Source organism: Schistocerca serialis, chromosome 4 (genome assembly GCF_023864345.2).
Source record: "Schistocerca serialis cubense isolate TAMUIC-IGC-003099 chromosome 4, iqSchSeri2.2, whole genome shotgun sequence".
Classification (NCBI taxonomy): Eukaryota; Metazoa; Arthropoda; class Insecta; order Orthoptera; family Acrididae; genus Schistocerca; species Schistocerca serialis.
The window spans coordinates 274466479-274489017 of NC_064641.1; the positions used below are offsets into that span (position 1 = coordinate 274466479).

The 22539-nt window shown below is 42.8% G+C and overlaps 1 protein-coding gene across 2 annotated transcripts in view; it reads right to left on the reverse strand.

Moving 5' to 3' along the window:
• The window catches only part of LOC126473837 (ATP-dependent translocase ABCB1-like), a 675020-nt gene that overhangs the window by 127097 nt on the left and 525384 nt on the right, over window positions 1–22539 (reverse strand). Inside the window, exons 2-3 of one of the 2 annotated variants that reach the window (XM_050101164.1) lie at window positions 19607–19741; window positions 4801–4901 (exon numbers count right to left, since the gene is read on the reverse strand). In XM_050101164.1, coding sequence (XP_049957121.1) covers window positions 4801–4901; window positions 19607–19741 — 236 coding nt within the window. Of the gene's footprint in view, window positions 1–4800; window positions 4902–19606; window positions 19910–22539 lie in introns of both variants that reach the window. The other variant, XM_050101163.1, reaches the window with a different exon arrangement.

Sequence of the window (22539 nt, forward strand, 5' to 3'; positions counted from 1 at the left end):
CACCTAAAATTAGCCGTATCACCCGTAGCACATGGTCATAACATTCCCGTGCCTGAAACACACACTGCTTTAGAATCTTCAGCATCATCATCGTCATCAAATGAAACTTCAGATTATGACTCCACATCCACAAAAGGACGACCAGTGCAGTTTACACAAGAAGAACCGAATGACTTGGTAAGAGCACAAGTTTTGTGGGCTAGATTAAAGGAAAACGTTTGCTTACGCCGGGCACAACATTCTACTGGTCTCGATCGAGAGAACCGGAATTTCATGAGTATTTCAATACAGAATGCTCCCTTGTTTACTGCAAGATCATTGATGGTGTGTAATCAAGTTACGGTGTTACGTACAACACGAATGAATGAAGGCCACTTATAGATTGTTACAAAAGAAGTCTCAAGGTCGTACTTCTACACAGTGGAAATAAATACGGCCCAGAGCACTGTGCACTTAAAAGAATATGGAGATGTTGCTGAAGGCATCAAACTACGCGAAACACCAGAGGGTTGTATGTGGAGATCTGAAAGTAACAGAATACTGCTGGGACAACAGTCAGGCTTTATGCAGTTTCCATTTTTTCTGTGCCTCTGAGACAGCTGTGTCCGTGAATCGCATTGGAGCAGAATGCAATGGCTTAGCAAAACAACAATAAATCCTGGGGAGAAAAATGTGTTAAGAGAATCTCTGGTGAAACAGTTTGTCGAAGCATGGACAAAAATGGTGATTGTTTTAAGTTCCCAATTTTCTTTACTACCTCAGGCTAAACTTGAAGAAGGAATATTTGTGGAACCGAACATTAGAAGTTTGAAAAAAAGATGAAGTGTTTGAAAATGTACTAACACAAGAAGAGCGACCGGCGTGGACAGAATTTAAGACTGTGGTTAATAAGTTCTGACGGAATAGAAAACACCAATATTTCAAAGCCATGGTGGAAAATATGTTGATTGCCTTGAAAACTTAAGATGCAATGTGAGCCATAAAATCCGTTTTCTTCGTAGCCATCCTAACTTCCTCCTGACAATCTTAATGGTGTTGGCGAAGAACATGACGAAAGGGCTCATCAAGACATAAAAATAATAGAATCACTTATCAAGGCAGGTGGAATGAGAAGATGGCGGCTGATTACTGTTGGCCTGGGTGACTACGTGCATGACGGAAATCTAGGTATGCAGTTAACATCATTGCGACTGCTTTACTAATTGAAAAAAATCAAATTAGCAGTTTAGGTGTAATATCCGGGCAGGAATTGTATGTAAGTGGTTAATAGGTGGGCCATATGTTCTGTCAGCTTTTAGAAGTTTCGTCTACAAGAACTCCACTTCCAAAAATGTTGCAGATGTGCTGTATGATGGTTCCCTCCAAGTAAAAGGAACGATGTGGTTTACGCATGCTGAGGATCCAGCATATTTTACACTGTTCGCGATGCAGTACTTAATATCTACCATGGGACATGAATAGGTAGAGGAGTGTGGGTTTCAAGAAGAGGAGATTAGTGTTTAACGTCCCGTCGACAAAGAGGTCATTCGATACTGAACGCAAGCTCGGATTAGGGAAGGATCCGAAAGGAAATCGGCCGGGCCCTTTCAAAGGAAACATCCCGGCCTTTTCCTGAAGCTATTTAGGGAAATCACGGAAATCCTAAATCAGGATGGCTTGACATGGGTTTGAACCGTTGTCCTCCCGAATGCGCGTTCAGTATGCTAACCAATGCGCCACCTCGCTCACTGGCGGGTTCCATAGTTTGCATATCCTTCATTTACCCCCTATGAATTACAGTCTGAGGAACCATGTGGGGCCATTATCTCGTGCAGTGGACATTCCTAGCGTATAGACGCTTCATCAGTTTATTACGGGAGACAGTGAACTGTTTCACACTTTCAGCTAACGGCTACGGGGTGCGACAACCAAAGATCCGACAAGTGCGTGCATCTATATAATCAATCGACGAACGGTCTGACACTTTTTTATTAGATTCTGGCTTGAGGAATTTGTAGAACGGTCTTTCAATAATATTAAAACTGATAGACTTTTCTCTTGTTCTTCCAAGAGGAATTCCCCAAGAGATATAGAGGGGATTTTGTCATAATTCCGGTAGAGGTTGTAATGGAGAATGATATGATGTAGGCAACATGGCGCCATAAATTGCTGACATCATCAAGTAGCAAGTCAAAAGTTCATTGTGTCATGTAACATTACAAACACGAAGATACTTTGTTCGCCGTCAAAGTGACCTACAATAGCCGCAGACTAACAGACATTTGGTAATATGTATAAAGGAGCTGGCTACTGTAAGGGAAGGTTCTTTTTGAAATCGGTATTACACGATTTTTAATTTAATATCACCGTAAAAGTTGCCTAGCTGTCTCTGATAGTACTATGTCTCTACCCGTTTCCCCCTCATCAGTCAGTCTGAGCTGCTTCAGATGGAAACATAACTTCCATCTTTGTGAATGATGGTGTTATCATAAACCTTGTTATTTTTAAGTTCTTTTGATATCCAAGGAATGACGCATTGTTACAAAATCCGACTAGTCTGAGTATAAAGATGATTTTGTAACAGGATGTTGTTGGATATTCTTGTGCTAGACGATTAGTCGATCTAAATTAGTCCACAACTTAAAAAAAAGGTTTACGAACTAACTAAAGACTATGGAGCACAACTTAATACCTTACTGACAATGACCGGTTTTGCCCCACAGTCTAAAGAACTTGCAGTGCTGTCTGTCGCTTTTGAACCAGGTATACACACATTTTTTTCATGCCGTTTTCTTTGTTCCAGACACATCGTAAGAGTCTGTGTTGCAGTTGTTCGCAGTATATAAGAAAACACCATTGCATTGCCCTGCAACTTGCATGTTTACATATAATATAGCTTTGCTTATCCCTGTGTTGGTCAACGTGATATGTTCTATCACTTAATTTTGCATGGAAGTGAAACGTGGACGATAAAAGGTTCAGACGACAATAGAATAGAAATGTGGCGCTACAGAAGAATGCTGAAGATAAGGTGATTATGTATCCAATTAGAAGGTGCTGAATATAATTGTGGAGAAAATTGTGGCCACCTTGACTAACACAAGGGATGGGTTGATAGGACACACTCTGAGCCATCAAGGGATCGCTAGTTTAGTATTGGAGTGAAATGTAGAGGATAAAAGTTGTGGTGGGAAACCAAGAGATGAATACAGTAAACAGGTTCAAAATGATGACGTTGCCGTTGCTATTCGGAGATGACGAAGTTGGGACAGGATGAAGTAGCATGGAGAACTATATAAAACCATACTTCGGACTGAAGACCACAACAACAATAACTATCAAATTACTCTGAAACACTCCCAGAACCATATCTCTTGTCTTTAGATGAGTTCCGTTTAGGAAAAAGTGTAGGAATTTTTAAATGCTGTTCTCTAGAACAGGGACTGCAAACTGTGCGTTGCTGCTTACAGGGGCGACGTGGCCATAGAGTAAAGGCATCGCGGTGGTTTTATAAAAATGGTTACTTGGTTTATTTGCTTTCTGGGTAAAGGAACAACGCGTGCGCTAGTAGTGATATCTAGCGAGCCGGCAAGTAAGTGTTGTTTGTCTTCTTAGATCTGAGTCTGTTTGTCAGCATGGAAAATTTGTAAGTGAAAGTACAAAATATAACACAGAAGACTTTCTAGCCATGGCAGCCACAACCTGGATGTATCATTCTGAAGATAGAGTAAAACTTCTTCACCAGTAAGTACTGTATTTATAAGCACGACCAGTTTCGCAGCATTTTAGCAGCACCATGAGGTGCAATCTCTACAAAGTAATAAAAAAATAATGTAAGGCAAGAAACAGTGACTAAAGTGAAAAGATATACAGGCAGAACATACTCATAAAATCAAGTCATGTTCTGGTCAGGAAAGAGGATTAGATTATAAAACAGCATAGAACGTTCCTGTCGTACCTAGAAAGGACAAAAGCTAAAAAAGAACTACCTAATATCAAACTCCCAGGTAGGTAAAATAGTATTAAATTCCACTTATCAAGAGTACAAGAGTATTAGTACCTGGTAAGCTAAGGAGTCACCATATACCAAAAAAGTGATCAAAAACCAATCGTGCGTGATCATCTATGGGATTATGTAAAATTAAGCGGCACCGGTCTTGGTAGTATTTCAAAGTATGTTCCGAAGACGTGTGTAGACGAAAACGCTCGAAGTAGACAGGTCTGAATTTCGATTATACGTTTACTACTGTAGGAAATGAAGAACAGCCACAGTGTGCCACTTGTGTCGAAGTCCTAGCTACTGAAAGTATGCTTCATAACAAAATGAAACGACATTTGGAGTCAGAACACGGTAGTTCGGCAAATGCACCACGAGAATACTTTTCCAGAAGTTCAGAGAAATAACAAAACTAACAAAGTCATGTGGAAAGGGAGCCATGGATCTTTACGTTCAGGTCACGGGAGCTGTGGACGCAAAGCTTGCCGGCCGTTGTGGCCGAGCGGTTCTAGGTGCTTCAGTCCGGAACCACGCTGCTGCTACGGTCACAGGTTCGAATCCTGTCTCGGGCATACATGTGTATGATGTCCTTAGGTTAGTTGGGTTTAAGTAGTTCTAAGTCTAGGGCACTGATGACCTCAGATGTTAAGTGTGATAGTTCTCAGAGCCATTTGAGCCATTTTTACAAAAAGCTTGAAAATTGCTGCACTTGGCAGCAAAAGGATGAATGCAGTTAATTCGTATTCAAACCATACTTAGGCAAGCTTGAGAAATGCTCTTAGCCGATTTTGGGCTAAACGTCAGCAGAACATACTTATACTTACTCCGACATACGGCTGGCGAACTCCCCGGTCTGCTGTGTATCGTACCAGCCAATATCCTGCTGCAGTGCAGACTTCAGGTACAAGTCGCGGATGCGATGAATCTGTGCAGAAGAAAGTCGTGCATTACGCTATACTTCATCGACAGATCACATAAAGTTCAAGTTTCCTGGACGGAGAATACAGATGGAACCTCTTACGATCGCTTTTCAGCACTCGGGAAGTCTCTGTATAGGGGCTGAACAAACACGTGGAAACACCAAAAATGCAACACGTTACCATATATAATAGGGCGTAGAAAAACCGTAGCCATTCGAAACAAGTTACTGTCTTCTCGAAATTAATAAATACAAGTATACCATTCTTCCTGAAAAATAGTGGTAGTTTCAGGTAAGGATGGTAAAGCTGGACCAAACAACCCATAAAGGCCTAGAATCTACGTCTACATCTACATGCGTACTCTGTAAGTCATCGTACGGTGCGTGGCTGAGTGTATCCTGTACCATTGCTAGTCATTTCTTCTCCTATCCCACTCGCACATAGAGCGAGAGAAAAAGGACTGTCCATATGCCTCTGTACGAGCCATAACCTCTCTAACCTTATCTTCATGGTCCTTACGCGAAACAGACATTGGCGGCGGTAGTATTTTTCTGCAGTCAGTCTCAAATACCTGTTCTCTAAATTTTCTCAATAGTGCCCCTCGAAAAGAACGTCACCTTCCCTCCAGGAATTCTCATTTGGGTTTCCGACGCATCTCGGTAACAGTTACGTGTTGTTCGAATCTACCGTAACAAATCTGGCAGCCCGCCTCTGAAATGCTTAGATGTCCTCGTTTTAATCCGATCTGGTGCGGACTCCAATCACTCGAACAGTTCTCAACAGTGAGTCACACTAGTGACTTACATGCGGTGTCCTTTACAGATGAACCACACTTTCCTAAAATTCTGATGAACCACACTTTCCTAAAATTCTCCAAATATACCCAAGTCAATCATTCGCCTTCCTTACTACAGTCCTTACAAGCTCATTGCACCTAATATTGGTTTGAGACGTCACGGCCAGGTATTTAAACGACGTGACTGTGTCAGACAGCACGCTGCTAATTCTGTACTGTTAACACCACGGCTTTGCTTTTTCTACTCATCTGCATTAACTTACCTTTTCCAACATTTAGAGGTAACTGTCATCATTCATCACATCAACTAGAAATTTTATTTTAGTCGTCTTGTATTCGCCTACAGTCATTCAATGACGACGCCTTCGCATACTCCAGGCATCTTCAGCCAACAGACGGAGACTGTTACTTACCCTGTCCGGCAGATCATTTATTTATGTAGAAAATAACAGCGGTACTAACACACTTCCCTGGAGTACTCCTGGCAATACCTTTGTCTCTGATGAACACTCCCTGTCGAGGTCAACACACTGATATCTGGTAACTGTGGTGACCAGGGCAGATGGGACAATTCATCCTCCTGCTCACCAAACTAGTGCTGGACGATGTGAGCTGTATGGACGGGGTCCCGTCGTCTGGAAAAACAGCACCGCAACTGGGGAACGAACATTGTAGCGTGGGATGGACCTGATCAGCCAAAATTGGCACATAGTCCTTGGCACTAAAGTGACCTTGCTGGATTACCACGTTATGGCTGCCCAAATCATCACGGGACCCCCGCCATGGTTCACTCTTGGCACGTAAGCTCGGCCAGCAGTTGGAAACAGCGTGAAGCAAGACTCGTCGAAGCGAATTAAATTCTTCCTTTTCTGCATAGCCCTTGTTTGCTGACTTCGGCATCACTTTGGGAATTCCATCTCGCCCTGCAGTTCCTGGGGTATGGAGCTGTCTTCGTCTTGTTTTGTTGCTGACAGGGTTCGCGAGTGTGACATTGAGCTCTGTCTTCCTATTTCTCATTTTTCATCTCACTCCTCTTCAATGAACGTCTGTCATGATCACTCAACACACTTTCATCCGCGTTGTGACTCAGTGGATGTTTTTTTTTCTGCTTTCCATGTACGCGGTATAGACGTACGGCTACCTCCGTTGAGGAAGCATCCATCAAACGAGTGCCAATAATTTGGCCACGTTGGAAGTAACTTAGCTCGGGTATAACGTACTCGCAACAACACAAAAGGCTGTTCTGACCACGACTGACTAACAACGCACTGAGGACATTTCACAGGTGCCGGTCACGGTCAAATACAGCAGCGCTACCTGCGTGCTTGACTATACATTTATTTTCACGCGTGTATTTCTTTCGATTTTCCTAAACTTTTGTCCAACCCCATTATTTACATTGTAATTCATACAGTCGAACTGCAGTATTTGAACTCTATATATAGAATTAATTTTCCTCTTCTGATAATCACTAGGAATAATTTATAAAAGACATGATTTGCATTTAAAGGCCGGCCGGTGTGGCCGAGCTGTTCTAGGTGCTTCAGTCTACAACCGCGCGACCGCTACGGTCGCAGGTTCGAATCCTGTCTCGGGCATGGATGTGTGTGATGTCCTTAGGTTAGTTAGGTTTAAGTAGTTCTCAGTTCTAGGGGACTGATGACCGCAGATGTTAAGTTCCATAGTGCTCAGAGCCATTTGAACCATTTTTTTGCATTTACAGTCACAGCGAAGCGCTGGCCATTAGATATTACAAACAATAAGGAGGGCAGCAACTGAATATAGTCATGTCGACGCAAAAGTCGCGGCATCGTCTGAAGAATGTAATGGGCGCACGTAAAACGTGTGTCAAATTGGTCGGTGGAGTTTTAATTTACGTCCAAGGTAATATAGTCAGTCATAAACGGGTGAACATAAATTTTATTGTTCACTCGTTAACAAACAGGAAAAAAATCTCTTGCGCACGAGTTGCTAGAAACACATGCAACATACCAACTTGTAAAGCAGCTGTAATTTTGCTAAAAATAGCCCATTAAGCATTTTCTTTTACATATAACTCTTCAGATAGTAACGGATGTTTCAAATCTGTTAGCTGCACGGTATTAGCCGAGCGGTCTGGTTGCTGCAGTCATGGACTGTGCGGCTGACCCCTGCGGAGGTTCGAGTCCTCCCTTGGGCATGGGTGTGTGTGTTTGTCCTTAGGATAATTTAGGTTAAGTAGTGTGTAAGCTTAGGGACTGTTGGCCTTAGCAGTTAAGTCCCATAAGATATCACAGACATTTGAACAAATTTGGTACAGGTGGTCCGTCTGAAGTTTATTGCGGTACTTTACAAACAGTCAATTGAAATTTGGTTATGAACACATTTCACGAAAGCTAGATGATAATCTCGGGGTTAACGTATGTCTAACAATGAAATTAAAAATAAAAATTACTTTCCACTCAACCCATAGACATTCGCTTTTAGCTACGAAATAATACTAGACTTAGGATCAAGGCGCACAGTCGTCTAGCGGCAGTGCATCCGTCTCATTCTACGACACACAAACTTCCAAACGTTTTTGTAGAAATGTGGTACCTAATGATATTGTAAACTAGCCAATAAGCGTACAGACTCTTCAACATCTGTATGTATTTTGGTCAGTTTGCAAAGTATTACTAAAAACCATCCGCCATACTTGTCGTTCTGGAGGAATAATGAGACTATATTATAGCACACAAGCATTTTAAGAAGTAGTCTCTCGTACGTAGCTGCCTGTCGCGGAGGCAGATCAGCATTTGACTCATTAGATCTTATCATTGCCGACACACGCTTTATAACCTCAAACTTGAAAAATGCGTACGCAATCTCGATAGTCAGCCACCAGATGGCTTTCGATATTTTCCATACCCGTCGAACTGTAACTACAGAAAGTATTTTGTCCTTATGTTTGAGATCTAAAATGACAAATTTATCGTCACCATGTAACGAAATGCACTATTACTGTATTTCACAAACTTTCTTAAATTAGTTATAAAGGCTACTAAATTGTTCCCTGGGTAGCGATGCCACATATAGCCACGAGCGCTACAGCTAGCGATTACCGGCATTGCGAACTGCTTATTCTTCATCAAAGTTCTACTCGGTAGCTACTTTAAAACAGCACAGAAATATTCTAATAAATAAAACCATATCGAATGACAACCTGCACTTTATGGGTTGAAAATCCCATATTTCGCTGGAAAATTATTCATAAAAAAAACAAATTTCTTAAAATTTCACTGTCTGGTTATATGAATCATTCACATACAACTTGTACGAGGGACAAAAATTAAAGTTGGATTTATCTCAGCGCATATCTCGCCATCCTGTCAACAATGTCAACCCAGACGGCACTTGGTAATCATTCAGTGTTATCTACATGGATCGATGAATGGCTATGTGGATACACCGACTATGTCACTGATAAAGGCAGACCGATAATCGGAACCCTTTATTGGCTCAGTACTATCTACTTGCCACAGCAATACCTCGAAGCATTTTCATTGGTAGGACGAATAATTGAGCGACTACAGTCCTTATCTGTATTGCATAAATAATCACTCAGCAATAAAAGAAAAAGAAACTTAATTAAGAACTAAGAAAGTATCCCTTTTCAGAAGCTGTCTTTTTATTATAATTTGACATTATTTTTCCTTACTTTCAGTGATTCAAACTCATTGTTATGTCATGGCAGTTAGGTTTAGCAGCAGTGTGGACTCTATCGACAAGATTTGACAATCTGCTTTCACCCGTACTCGACCTTAAGAAGTCATCTTTAATTCGCTGAAATTACTTTCACAAGATGATTCAACCATTGCCATTGTCATAACTATTGAAGTATACGAGTAATCATCTCTTAAACCATACTTTGAAGAAAACTCCACAATATCCCAATCGGAAACCGTGTAAATCCTGTTTGTCAGCTCCTCTATCTGTAACCTGGAAGCAGCTGTTGCATTTAGTACCTCCGCTGTATCAAAATCTCGGTTGTATGCGACTCAGAAGCAGAAGAAAATTTATCTACATTACGCACAGAGTTTTCATTTAAGGCCTTTCGTTACAATAAATTAAGGTAAGATGTAGTAGTGTGATAGAGGAGAGTTGCTGTACCGGCTCCGCATTTCTGTCACTACTACTAAATGAATTCAAAACTCTTTTACTATCCGAAATTTAGTGATGTCAGTGTGAACTACCTCTTTCTCGGAGCCATACTGCCAGCTATGAGTTCTGTATATTGAGGAGCAGATTTTCTGATGAAAACGTTGATTTTGCTGTAGCTTTGATCTAACTTTATGTACACGTGACGAGCAGAATTACTGTTACGAGATGGCAACATAATGTTTTATTTATGGTAAAATATATGAAATAACCTTTGGACAGTCATTAATTGTTGTGGTTCGTTCGAAAAGATAAAATGGCGATTTTGTCTCTAACACACCGCTATAAGTTCAAGGGACAGTTTCAGAAATTTCCTCTTGTGACGACGTTGAAAACACGCATTTAGTATTATTAATGGAACATAATGTTTAGAAATAATTTGGTTAATTTTCTAATTCGTCCTTTGTCCTAAGTTATTAATCAAATAATTATTTTGTATTCCAATATGCAACAGTAAGACGTTAGGGAAAGTCAAGCGCAGATGAATTACATTTTGCTGTGACAGTGTATCTAAATGGGAATCATGAATTAAATGAATGAGCACGTACATATAATGTGTCTAAGCCAATAGTTAAGAGGTATGCTGACAAGAAAGAAAAAAGGGAAGTACTTTTTTGCCACTGTATTTTCCAACACAGCTATAAACGAATCGGGAGAGAATATACATACATTTGAAAGCACCCACAGAAACTAATTCGTAAAACAGAGGAATGGTAAGCGAGTTGCGCGAGGAAGAGTGAATGAAAGAAATGATTAGATGCATGAAATACATAATGTGGATTAACGTAAAGCTGCAGGGGTAAGGAGAACATTGAAAAAATTATACTGTAATGCCTGCAAATAGTCATGTAAGAACTCAAATATGGAACATATTCCTAAAATTATTCTCGTACATGAAACTGGAAATATTCTCGTACATGTGTTTAAGCTCAAGGACCGTCTGTAAGGGTGGTGCAATTTATGAACCCACTGGTACAATTAAGAAACCAGATTCCAAATTCGTAACACATGTAAACATTTATTAAAATAAGTTTAGCGAGTTTATCTTTCCTAGAAAGATGGTATTGTTTAAATAATTTTGTAACTTACTGCTTAGGCTATAATAAATAAAATTCTTCAGCGTACGTTTAGCGGTTAGTGACGTCAGCAGTCTCAGATTAAGGTGGCAAAGTTAAAGTTCTTATACATTGATGAATAGGACAGTCAATGTTTACAATGCTATAATATAGTACTAAATTTCATTTTCAATGAAAAAAAAGGTGTTCACGTTAAAAAGAGGTAAAAACAAAGGGTTCACGCCGGTGTCAGACTTTCAAAATTATGAAATTTTTTTTCGTCAAAATGTGATACAATTTAGCCAACTCTCCCCTTCAGGTGACATCTGTTTTCCATTTCGATTATTATTCTGTCACATTGAAATATTCCAGCTCAGTTTTGCCCTAGTCTTTAGTCGGTAAAAAACTGCAGAACTCGGAAGCTTTCGGTCGGATAGGATATTATTTTGTTGAAGTACCCTCTCGGCGATCACCGAGATCCAAAAATCCCGCAGCAGCAAGAGGTCCATTGTTGGACAGGAGCTAACTAAGTCAACGACACCAGTGCGAACGAGCGCAGTGTCGTCACATACAACATATTTGTAATAGGCATTTGGTCTATAGTTCTTGTTTCTTAATGAAGCTGCTTGGACGAAATGGCATTACAGAAATGACTGACAACAGCAAGCGTTCCCAGTCACAGGCCGAGGGAAAGGCATCATTTCGTAGACGGAAGGGTAGGAGAACTGTCGCACCTCCACCAGTTAATTCTTAATACCATATTTCTTTCTTGTTTTTCTTTTGTCAGTTTTTGCGCTCTTTCTACGGGTGCACCTTTGTTGGGGGTCTAACTCGCCACCCCCTCGGTACGGTCTCTCTTCTAGCGTGGAAAAGTCATAATAAAACAGTTTATTGCTGAATTCTTTCCGTATACGATCATGATTTTATCGAAAACTGAGATCCCTCTCATTGTGATATTTGTATCTTGTAACATGTGCCGCGTGGGGTAGCGGCGAGGTCTGGGTGCCTAGTCACGGTTCGAGCGGCTTCCCCCGTCGGAGGCTCGAGTCGTCCCTCGGGCATGGGTGTGCGTGTGTCGTCCATAGCGTAAGTTACTTTAACTTACATAAGCTAGTGTGCAAGTCTCTAAGCTTACAGACCGATGACCTCAGCAGTTTGGTCCCATAGAACGTACCACAAATTTCCAAATTTACGTATCTTATAACATGTACATCACTGGGAATAGAACTCAGTCTTCCTAAAACATCCAACGTAAAACTTCAAATCTGTAATCACCATATGGGTGTTTGGAAAACAGCGATAATTTGGAGGTGACTCAACAATATTTGTACAGTAGAACCCCTCTAATCCGTCACCTGGACCGGGACCATGGTCGGAACGAAAAAAAGGTCGGATTATCCGAAAAATCTAATATTTATTGCAAAAAATATAAAACGATATTTAATACAAAAAATTAAAAGATTAAAGAACGAAAAGACGTCTACAGTAACATAAAAAGATGTATTTTACACAGTGGTAAACAATAAATTAACTAAAAAACGTCTACACACACTATAATATGTATTGGTTTTAAAAAGAAAAACGACAAACAAATTACAGTACTGTACGTATTTAATAACGTATAAACGATAATATATATATTGTAAACTAAAAAATGTTTATAGCACTGTATATAAAAAAGAAATTTTTTACAAAGAAATAAACTACTGTATGTATCAACTAAGAAATGATTACACTGTATTCATTGTTTTTACAGTAAAAACAAAAACAAATTACTTGGAAAAATAGGTCAGTGATACATTTATGTTTAGTAGATGCTATTCTAAATTTAGCTGCAGTGTCCCTCCATTTTTTTTATCCACAAAACGTCCATTGGAGTTGAAGCTGGGTTCTGCTCGATTTATTGAAGAGCTATGTCAAAAGCGTTTGTTGCACCGTTGTGTGAGATCCGGGTGGGGGGTTCGTCTTTGCCGTCCGAGTCCTCATTCACAGTTTCCTGGCTAACAGCGGCAACAATCTGGTCATCATTGAGCTCTTCAAAAGTGTCACAGCCTTTGTCACATTCGTTGATCCACTCTTCAACTTCATTGGCAGGGACGTTCTGCTCCAGACTTTGTAGATCTTTAACGATTTCTCGTTGTTTTGCTCATCTTCGGTATACTCATTTTCAGTCATAACTTGTGGCCAGCCGGTCGAAGTGGCCGAGCGGTTCTAGGCGCTAGTCTGGAGCCGCGGGACCGCTACGGTCGCAGGTTCGAATCCTGACTCGGGCATGGATGTCTGTGATGTCCTTAGGTTAGTTAGGTTTAAGTAGTTTTAAGTTCTAGGGGACTAATGACCTCAGAAGTTAAGTCTCATAGTGCTCAGAGCCAACTTGTGGCCAAAGCTTACGCCACGATTTCCGCAGTGAGTCTGGTTTCAGTTCATCCCATGCTGCAGCGATTGTGTAGATAGCATCTTTGATGCTCAGGGATTTCATTGCCTCAAATAAGTTATGACATCCTTCAGATTTTTCCAAGATTGAGCAGATATACTTTCTGCGATATCACCTTTTCAACCATTCGATAACGCCCTGATCCATTGGTTGGATGAGTGAGGTCACATTAGGAGGCAGAAAGAGAGCTTTTATGTCACCTTTCACCAAATCTTCCTCAGATGGGTGTGATGGTGCTTTATCCAACAGCAGTAGAGCACGAACAGGCAGATTTTTTTTGCTTCAAGTCTTTTTGGACCGATGGCACAAAATCATCGAAAAACCAGGATTTAAAAAGGTCACAGTCCACCCAAGCAGATTTTTTATTGTGGTAATAAACCGGCAAGGAAGATAAGTTTATATTTGTGAATGCCCTTGGCTTCTTAGATTTGCCAATGACGAACAAGCGGAGCTTGTTGGTACCATCTGTGTTGCTTCAAGGAATGACGGTTATGCTATCTTTTATAAGTTTCGTTCCTACCACGGATTCATTTGAAGCTGCGATCGTTTTTGTTGGCAACATTTTAAAGTTCAGCCCTGTCTCGTCGATGTTATACACTTGGCAGGGTAACAGTTCATTTTCTTCTACAATTTATTGAAACTTAACAGAAAACTCCTTAGCAGTTGCGGCATCGGCAGATAGTTTTTCACCGGAAACAGAAACATGTCGGACACCATGACGAGTTTTCCAACGATCAATCCAGCCTTCATTGGCAGCAAATTTACTTTCGGCTTTCAGTTTTTGTGCAAAACTATCGCTTTTTCTTTGAGAATTGGCCCGGATATTGGAGTTTCTTTCCTTCTTTCTTGACAAAGCCACATCCACAGTGCGTTATCAAGCAGTTCAAGTTTAGACTTTTTTAATGTTTTGCGATTCTTCAGAGTGTTTTCACCATCAATCGTAACTGTATAGAATTCAATGTCTTTCCGATTCTTCCTTCAATCCTTAATTATCGTAACACCTACATTCAGTTCCTTTGCAATTTTTTGGAGCGATTCTCCTTCGTCCAGTCTATGTAGTACTGCTAATTTTTCATTAAGTGAAAGAGTTACGTGTTTACGTTTGAATCCAGTCATGTTGAAAAACACACAACTGTACACACAATGAATCTGCAGTAATAAGTACTGTAGCGAACACTGAATAAAGCAAACAACGACGTTTTTTAATCCCAACAAAGGATGAAACTGCGCAATAACGTACAGTATAACAAAATGCACAGCGACAGACACCACAACAATGGCCCGATAGGCGTCCAGTCAGTGACAAGTCGGCACAGGCTCGCGAGCCTGAGCATGGCCGTACTAACCGGAGTGACGGACCATCCAAGGTCGGATTAGAGCGGTTCTACTGTATTGTTGTATCCAGTTTCGACCTGCTTATCCATTCACCATCAGACAATCTAGCTCATTAGTATATGTAATATCTTTAGAATCCTTACGCGGATTACTAATAGTCAAATATGCTCCAGCAGACAGTTGTTTCTACTGATAATTGTTTCGTGGTACGATACGTGAATCTGGAGAGTAATTTTTGGTTTCTACACAAGACAGCATAGAACACAGGGAGACAATATAAGTCGTATTAACAAGGACTGGATACGTTCTAGACTGCATACAAACTACAAGTTTAGTACGTACAATTAAACGTATCCTAATATGATACGCACGTATGTTCTAAAACGTCTAGTGGCAGTTGGTTGTTTTCATGATCGGGTCATAAAGAAGACTTAAAGAAACTGTGGAGTAAACAAAACGAAAGATGTTATCTTCTGCCTTGCTCTGAGTTGTCGGCGACCTTGCCACAAGACTTATTTTCCTGCTTACGGCCTGCTCGCGATTAAGTGCCGTGATTTTACGTCCTTCAACAGTTCACGAGCACGAAGCGTACAAGACGTTCCTTGAGTCCAGACAGGATTGCGTTCTCTAAAGATAAATGATATACCTTTATAATTGACACATCAGGCGAAGCACAGAGGACGTGAAAAACATGCTAGCGCAACAAAAGAGGGCATTCCTCGGCAAGAGAAGTCCACTAATATCAAACATGAGAATTAGGTTGAGGAAGTGAACATGAACTTCGCAAAAACAGGAAAAGATGCAAATAGAAGTGTTTGAAATGTGTTACAGTAATATGTGGAAAATTATGTGCACTGATAAGAAACGAAGAAGTCCTCCGCTGAATCGAGGAACAAAGGAATATGTTTAATTAGAGGAAGGCGCGTGAGAGAGAAGTTTCATTGGACACTGGTGCGCAAAACCTTAGAACGAAAGAGGCTCACTGCGGGGTAGCACAGCTAGTTGAAACTTCGACCATACATACAAATGACTGCTGCACCATAGCAAAGAAAGTAACTGAAATAAATACGCAGTGAGACTAATAAGAACTATCCTTCTACTCAAAAATAGTAATTTCATTGAAGTCAACGTGATTTATAATGGTCTTTAACACTGCAACACGCTCCCACACTGCCCATACGATTGGAAAGGAGTTCTTGGGGTAAGGTGGTCCATGCCTACACCAGTGCGGTTGACAACCTCCGGATGGTAGTTGATAAATGTGAACGTGCTGCAGTATGTCTCCCCAACCCACCCCAGAAGCGATCGAGAGACTGGCCAGGCTTGTTCTTTCGCCGAATAACCTCTCGATCCAGGAGCTTCTCCACGTGCACTCTTCGATGTTGGCACACCCTGTACATCCTCCCAGGGTCGGATGCACCCCTGAAAAGACGCACATGTGGAAGGAGTATTGTGTCACAATAACGTTGACCGATGAATGTACCGTGATCAAGGACTTGGAGATCAGCACATTCGTGCAAAATTTGTCATCCCACAACATAACACCTGGGCCACCAAAACGATTACGTCTGACAGTGGTCCTGGGTGCAATGAGTGTTCGTACCTCTCATAAGGATACCGAAGAAATCACTAATCAGATTGAATCTGCTCTCGTCTGAGAAAAGCACGTGACCCCACTCCTAGTAGGTCAAGCCTCTATGCTCTTCGTACCATTGCGAATGTGTCAACGGAGCAGAACGCTTGGTCTTTGGTTAAAGAGACTATACTCTCACAGTCGCAGTGCCACATTTCACTGTGGAGAGAGAGACTGTGTGCCTTACTGTCCTGTTAACTGTTGTTGCAACTCCATCTGCGTTTGATGTGGCTTTTACACTATATATCTGTTATCCGTCCCTGTAGTATAGTGTGGTCGAACGCTTTCTCTCCTTCTGTCAGCAGTACCTCCGGTTCGGAACGCTCCACATGCACGAGAAACAATGCTGTAAGATATACCAAACTCATGGGTTATATTTGTCACACTTCGTCCTTCTTCCAGTGTGCTAAAGATTCTTCCCGACATGAAGTCATCCAAATGGCACCGCGCCGCGTTGTGCTGAAGACTATCGCCACTGTGCATCGCAACTGCTCGCTGATTGACACACTCTCTCTTTTCCATTTCCTTCAACTGCCTCATGTTGCGGGGCGAGCCCCATTCGTCGCTACACTGATGTAAACTCCACTCCGTCCGTTAAAGACGCCATTTTGAAGGCTATGTATAGCGGCACCACCAGTCGGAACGTTGTGACATCATGGAGGCTAAAGATTGCGCATGTTTCGAACCGAAATTGGTCGCGAAAAAAGATGTTGCATTAATTGTTGAACGCTGCTCGTATTTCTTTTCATTTTTGACAATCCTGCTTGGAAACAAACCAGCTTCACAGTCTGTCTCAAATCTTGCCGGAATGCATTTCTCAAGACACTTGTTTCTTCATTTACAAACATTTCCGTTTAAGATCATGATCAGGTAAAAACTCGTATGGAACGAATCTTTAGGTGACAGTTGTAGTATGTTTCACACAAAAGTCACTGGTGGCTCGTTAACACACTTTCTCAGTTACCCCGCAAAAATCTCGTTTCCTTGGTCCAAACTTCCTGAAATGATTTGCTTCTGTTATAGTATACTTCCACCCACGTCAGTTTTCACTCTTAATTATAATGCAATCCGTATAAACTTCGACGGTAGAACATAATGGCATAAGTTCACATCGTTATTCCATAAGCTCAGTAAACACAGTAGGTACACGCAACAGAGTCTTTAGCCATCCATAATACATCCTCCGTCACTATTAACAACAGTCTGGCAGCGCCGGGATAACTTTTCGATTCCGTGGCTGTAGAAATCAGGTGGTTTTTTAGGCGAAGAATTGATCGAGCCATGTTTGGAGCGCATTCTCATCCGGGAAGTTCGTTCCTTGAAGGTCGTTGATCAGAGAGCGGACAAGCTGAAAATATGAGGGCGCAAGATCAGGTGAATAGGGTGGGTGCGGAATGACTTCCCAATTTAGCTCATGTATGGCGTTTTTTACCAACCTAGCAGAATGTGCGCGGGCGTTGTCGTGGATCGGCATTACTTAGCGTCTTCCAGGACGTTTCTCTTGGATTGCGTCTACAAGAAGTCTCAGTTGTTGACAAGGAATGTCAGGAGAGATCGTTACACCTCGGAGGGGCAATTCGTAGTACACCACACCGTCACTGTGCCACCAGATGCACAACATTATCTCTTCTAGTAGCGCGCTGCTTTGTTTGGGCCTAACCATTCCTTTCTTTTCCTTAGGATAGAACTATTTCCCATCATCAGTAAGGATACAGGTTAGGAATCATCGGTGTTGTTCACGAGTCAATTGATGATGAGCAAGCAGAGATGCACATATGGCCACCCGCTGATTTTAGTGATTTTGGCTGTACCCAAACACCCGATTTTTTGAACCATTCCCATTACATGCAAATACGGTACGATGGTGGAATGATCACGGTTCTCCACATTTGTCAGTTCTTGCCTACACTGACGTCGAACATTGTGGATTAATGCATTTAAACGAAATAAATCAATTTGGTTGTCGTTATCTGTATCGCGACATTGCTGCTCGCGTTGGTCGAGATCTAATGACTGTTAGCAGAATATGGAATCGGTGGGTTAAGGAGGGTAATACGGAACGCCGTGCTGGATCCCAACTGCCTCGTATCACTAGCAGTCGAGATGACAGGCATCTTATCCGCAAGGCTGTAACGGATCGTGCAGCCACGTCTCGATCCCTGAGTCAACAGATGGGGACGTTTGCAAGACAACAACCATCTGCACGAACAGTTCGACGACGTTTACAGCAGCATGGACTATCAGCTCGGACACCATGGCTGCGGTTACGCTTGACGCTGCATCACAGACAGGAGCGCCTGCGATGGTGTACTCAACGACGAACCTGGGTGCACGAATGGCAAAACGTCATTTTTTCGGATGAATCCAGGTTCTGTTTACAGCATCATGATGGTCGCATCCGTGTTTGGCGACATCGCGCTGAACGCGCATTGGAAGCCTGTATTCGTCATCGCCATACTGGCGTATCACCCGGCGTGATCGTACGGGGGTGCCATTGGTTACACGTCTCGGTCACCTCTACTTCGCACTGACGACATTTTGAACAGTGGACGTTACATTTCAGATGTGTTACGACCCGTGGCTCTACCCTTCATTCGATCCCTGCGAAACCCTACATTTTAGCAGGATAATGCACGACTGCATGTTGCATGTCCTGTACGGTCATTTCTGGATACAGAAAATGTTCGACTGCTGCCCCGGCCAGCACATTTTCCATATCTCTCACCAATTGAAAACGTCTGGTCAATGGTGGCCGAGCAACTGGCTCGTCACAATACGCCAGTCACTACTCTTGATGAACTGTGGTATCATGTTGAAGCTGCATGAGCAGCTGTACCTGTAGGCGCCATCCAAGCTCTGTTTAACTCAAAGCCCTGGCTATCAAGGCCGTTATTACGGCCATAGGTGGTTGTTCTGGGTACTGATTTCTCAGGATCTATGCACCCAAATTGCGTGAAAATGTAATGACATGTCAGTTCTAGTATAATATATTTGTCCAATGAATACCCGTTTATCATCTGCATTTCTTCTTGGTGCAGAAATTTTAATGGCCAGTAGGGTAATATGTAAACTCGAATAGTATTACTGAACTACGAATAAAATGTGACAATCAATAAATAAACCCATAGCAATCGGAATACTAACACGCGAAACAAAAACGCTACCAACTTATGCACCAAACTTACGTTCTGGGACGGACACATACTTAATAGAGTGAATCGTCTCCATTACACGAAGGCGTCCCATTCTTTAATCCCAATACCGAGTGCCGCATTTACCTGCCGGTATCCGACGTAGTTGAAGGTGAAGATGCAGACGTAGGTGAAGAGGAAGGTGGCGGCGCCCAGGATGGCGCTGTAGATGAGGAACTGCCGGACGCCGTGCAGGAAGACACGCACCGCCACGTCGGGCACCTGGTCGCCCGCGGCCGTCGCGTTGGCCAGCGCCGACCCGAAGTCCACCATGACGCCCGTCAGGTCTCCAAACAGCATGTTGCTGAGGGGCATGCCCACGCCGGCGCCCACCGCCGCCACCACCCCGAGGGCCAGCAGCCAGCGCTCCCATGCGGTCGAGAAGCGGAACTAGACAAGAAGCGAGGCGGGAACATTAGGGGTTACCGCCACGTCGACGGTGGGGTTAGGTGCTGTAAAACATTTCAGTTGCTAGCATGTATATACTAGGTACTACTCCTATACTCCGATTTAAAGTGTTTGATAGCTGACAGCCAGTGAGTTGGATTGCTCCTAGCATCAATGCAGCAACGGGAGCTCTCGCGTTGTCGACAAGAGAAAACTTAGCTAAGGCCCTGCTTTCACGGTCCGGTCACACTAATGTGACTACCGATTATTTTCGACCTCAACATGCACTAATCTGGCACAGAGAGAAGTGGCAACACTAGCAGTGGAGGGCATATAACGCGTGTCTGGGGGACGTTGAGAAAGGTGTAGTCCTTAGAATTAAATTTTCACTCTACAGCGGAGTGTGCGCTGATATGAAACTTCCTGGCAGATTAAAACTGTGTGCCGGACCGAGACTCGAACTCGGGACCTTTGCCTTTCGCGGGCAAGTGCTGTGAGGACGGGGCGTGAGTCGTGCTTGGGTAGCTCAGTTGGTAGAGCACTTGCCCACGAAAGGCAAAGGTCCCGAGTTCGAGTCTCGGTCCGGTAGACAGTTTTAATCTGCCAGGAAGTTTCAAAGGTGTAGTCGTTGTAATACGGTAACGGAGCGATTTACCTGACGTCCAAAATGGTCCAATGGTGGAAGAATTTTCGGAACGACTATGTCTGTAAACTGTTCGTTTGCCGCCACGTTTAAAGTATACAGTACTTGGCAAAGTGGTGCTATCCAAAACCTGCACGGAGGCAACTGTGATGCACCACGGGCCATAGGTGACAGGGTAAATGACGAATGTGGAGATGTGTACGGGCGAATAGACGTGCAACCTGTTGGGCAGCTGACTGCCCGGATGAAACACAGGGCTACCAAGTGTCTCCTCAACAAACTTTCAGCGACCGTAGCTGCGTATGAATCTCCGCGGCATGCCCCTGGTTCATGCACCCGTGATGAGAACTGTTCATCGGCAACGGATGCTGGAATTTGGGCAGCAGTACCGCATCTGAATCTCCACTGAGTGGCAGCAGGCGGCCTTTTCAGATGACAGGTGTCGTTGGAGTGCACGGCATAAAACGTCTGAAGGCCAATACACTACAACAATCGTCGGAAAGATCCCGGCCGGAGAAGGGAGCGTTTTGGGCTGGGAAGTGTTTTCCTGGCATGCCCTGTTTGATCTCGTCGTTCTGGAACTCGCAATGGATCAACACAATTATGCACTTATCGCTGGTAACCACGTTCACATCTACAAGCAGTTTGTTTTTCCTCAGCTTGATGGCGTCTACCAGCAGAACTATGCAACGTCTGACATAGTTCACAATGTACGTGCGTGGTTCGAAGAGCACCAGGATGACTTTATTGTACTCTCCTGGCGTCCAAATTCCGCAGATTTAAACCTAATCGAAAATCTGTGGGGTGACCTTGGTCGGGCTGTTCGCGTCACGGGGGCTCAAAAGAGAAACGTAGCGCAGCCGGCCATGCCACTGGAGTTGGCGTGGTTCCGTATCCCTGTTAGTACCTTCCAGAACCTCACTGACTCGTCCTGCACGTCTCGCTCTGTAAAAGTTATTTAGGTTTTTGACAGGTGGTCTCATTACCGTAACTGACAGCGTATAATTAAAAGCACATTTTTGCTTTCTTATAGCAGCTGCGGAGATACGTAAACATACTTGATTTTGAGATTTTTTTTACGTGATCCTTGTTCAAGACAGAGACTTTAAAGCGATTATCTATCACTTTGGAGAGGCAAACGTTGGCTGGTACTTAGAGACAGTGCTTGTCGTAACTTCGGAACTTAAGTGTCACAATCCATCTAATTTAAATATGGCTGTAGCTTGGTACACCAACAACTTGCAAGTGTATCGGCCCCGTCGTCAATACTGTATTACTCTCTTAGCATCAGTTTATTTTGGGGAATTCAAATAATCAAAACTTTAAAAAAATGAAAGAATAGTATAAGTACGAAATGAAGAAACACTATAAATATTGGTCAAAGTCGTCTTGGGAGAGAGTCAGCTTGAGTTCCAGAGAAATATAGGAAACGGTGAGGCAATACTAATCCTAAGGGTTATCTTATAAGATAGACTGCAAAAAGATAAACCTTTTCCAAGCGCACGTGCCGCCGCTACTAAGGGAGGCGCGACGCCGGTTAGGAAGCACTAGTAGCCCTGGTGTATTGTCTGTGAGGGGGCGACCGCCAGACAGGCGTCGTGTGTGCTTTCTCTGACGGCCATAGTGCTTGCATCTGGGGGGGTGGGGGGGGGGAGAGGTTATTGAGTAATGAAAGACGACGGGAATGTGTCGCGACTTTTTCACACCCACTAACAGCGACAGTGCCTGCAGAATTGTAAAGAAATGAGCCCTTCAGGAGTCCTGAATTCCGAATAATGCTGAAGTTGGAATAAGAAGAGGTCATTCTGCAGGTTGAGAGTCGGCGCCAGCAGCCACCCAGCTGGTGGCAAGTTGATTGAGGTTGTTCATTTTCGCTAAGAAGCAGTAAGAGCATCTACCACTGATTAACATAAATAACTTCTGGAGTGGGATAACAGAGCTCACCTTTGCGTAGTTGGAGGAGAAAGCCTATTGTGAGCGGAACTGGAAG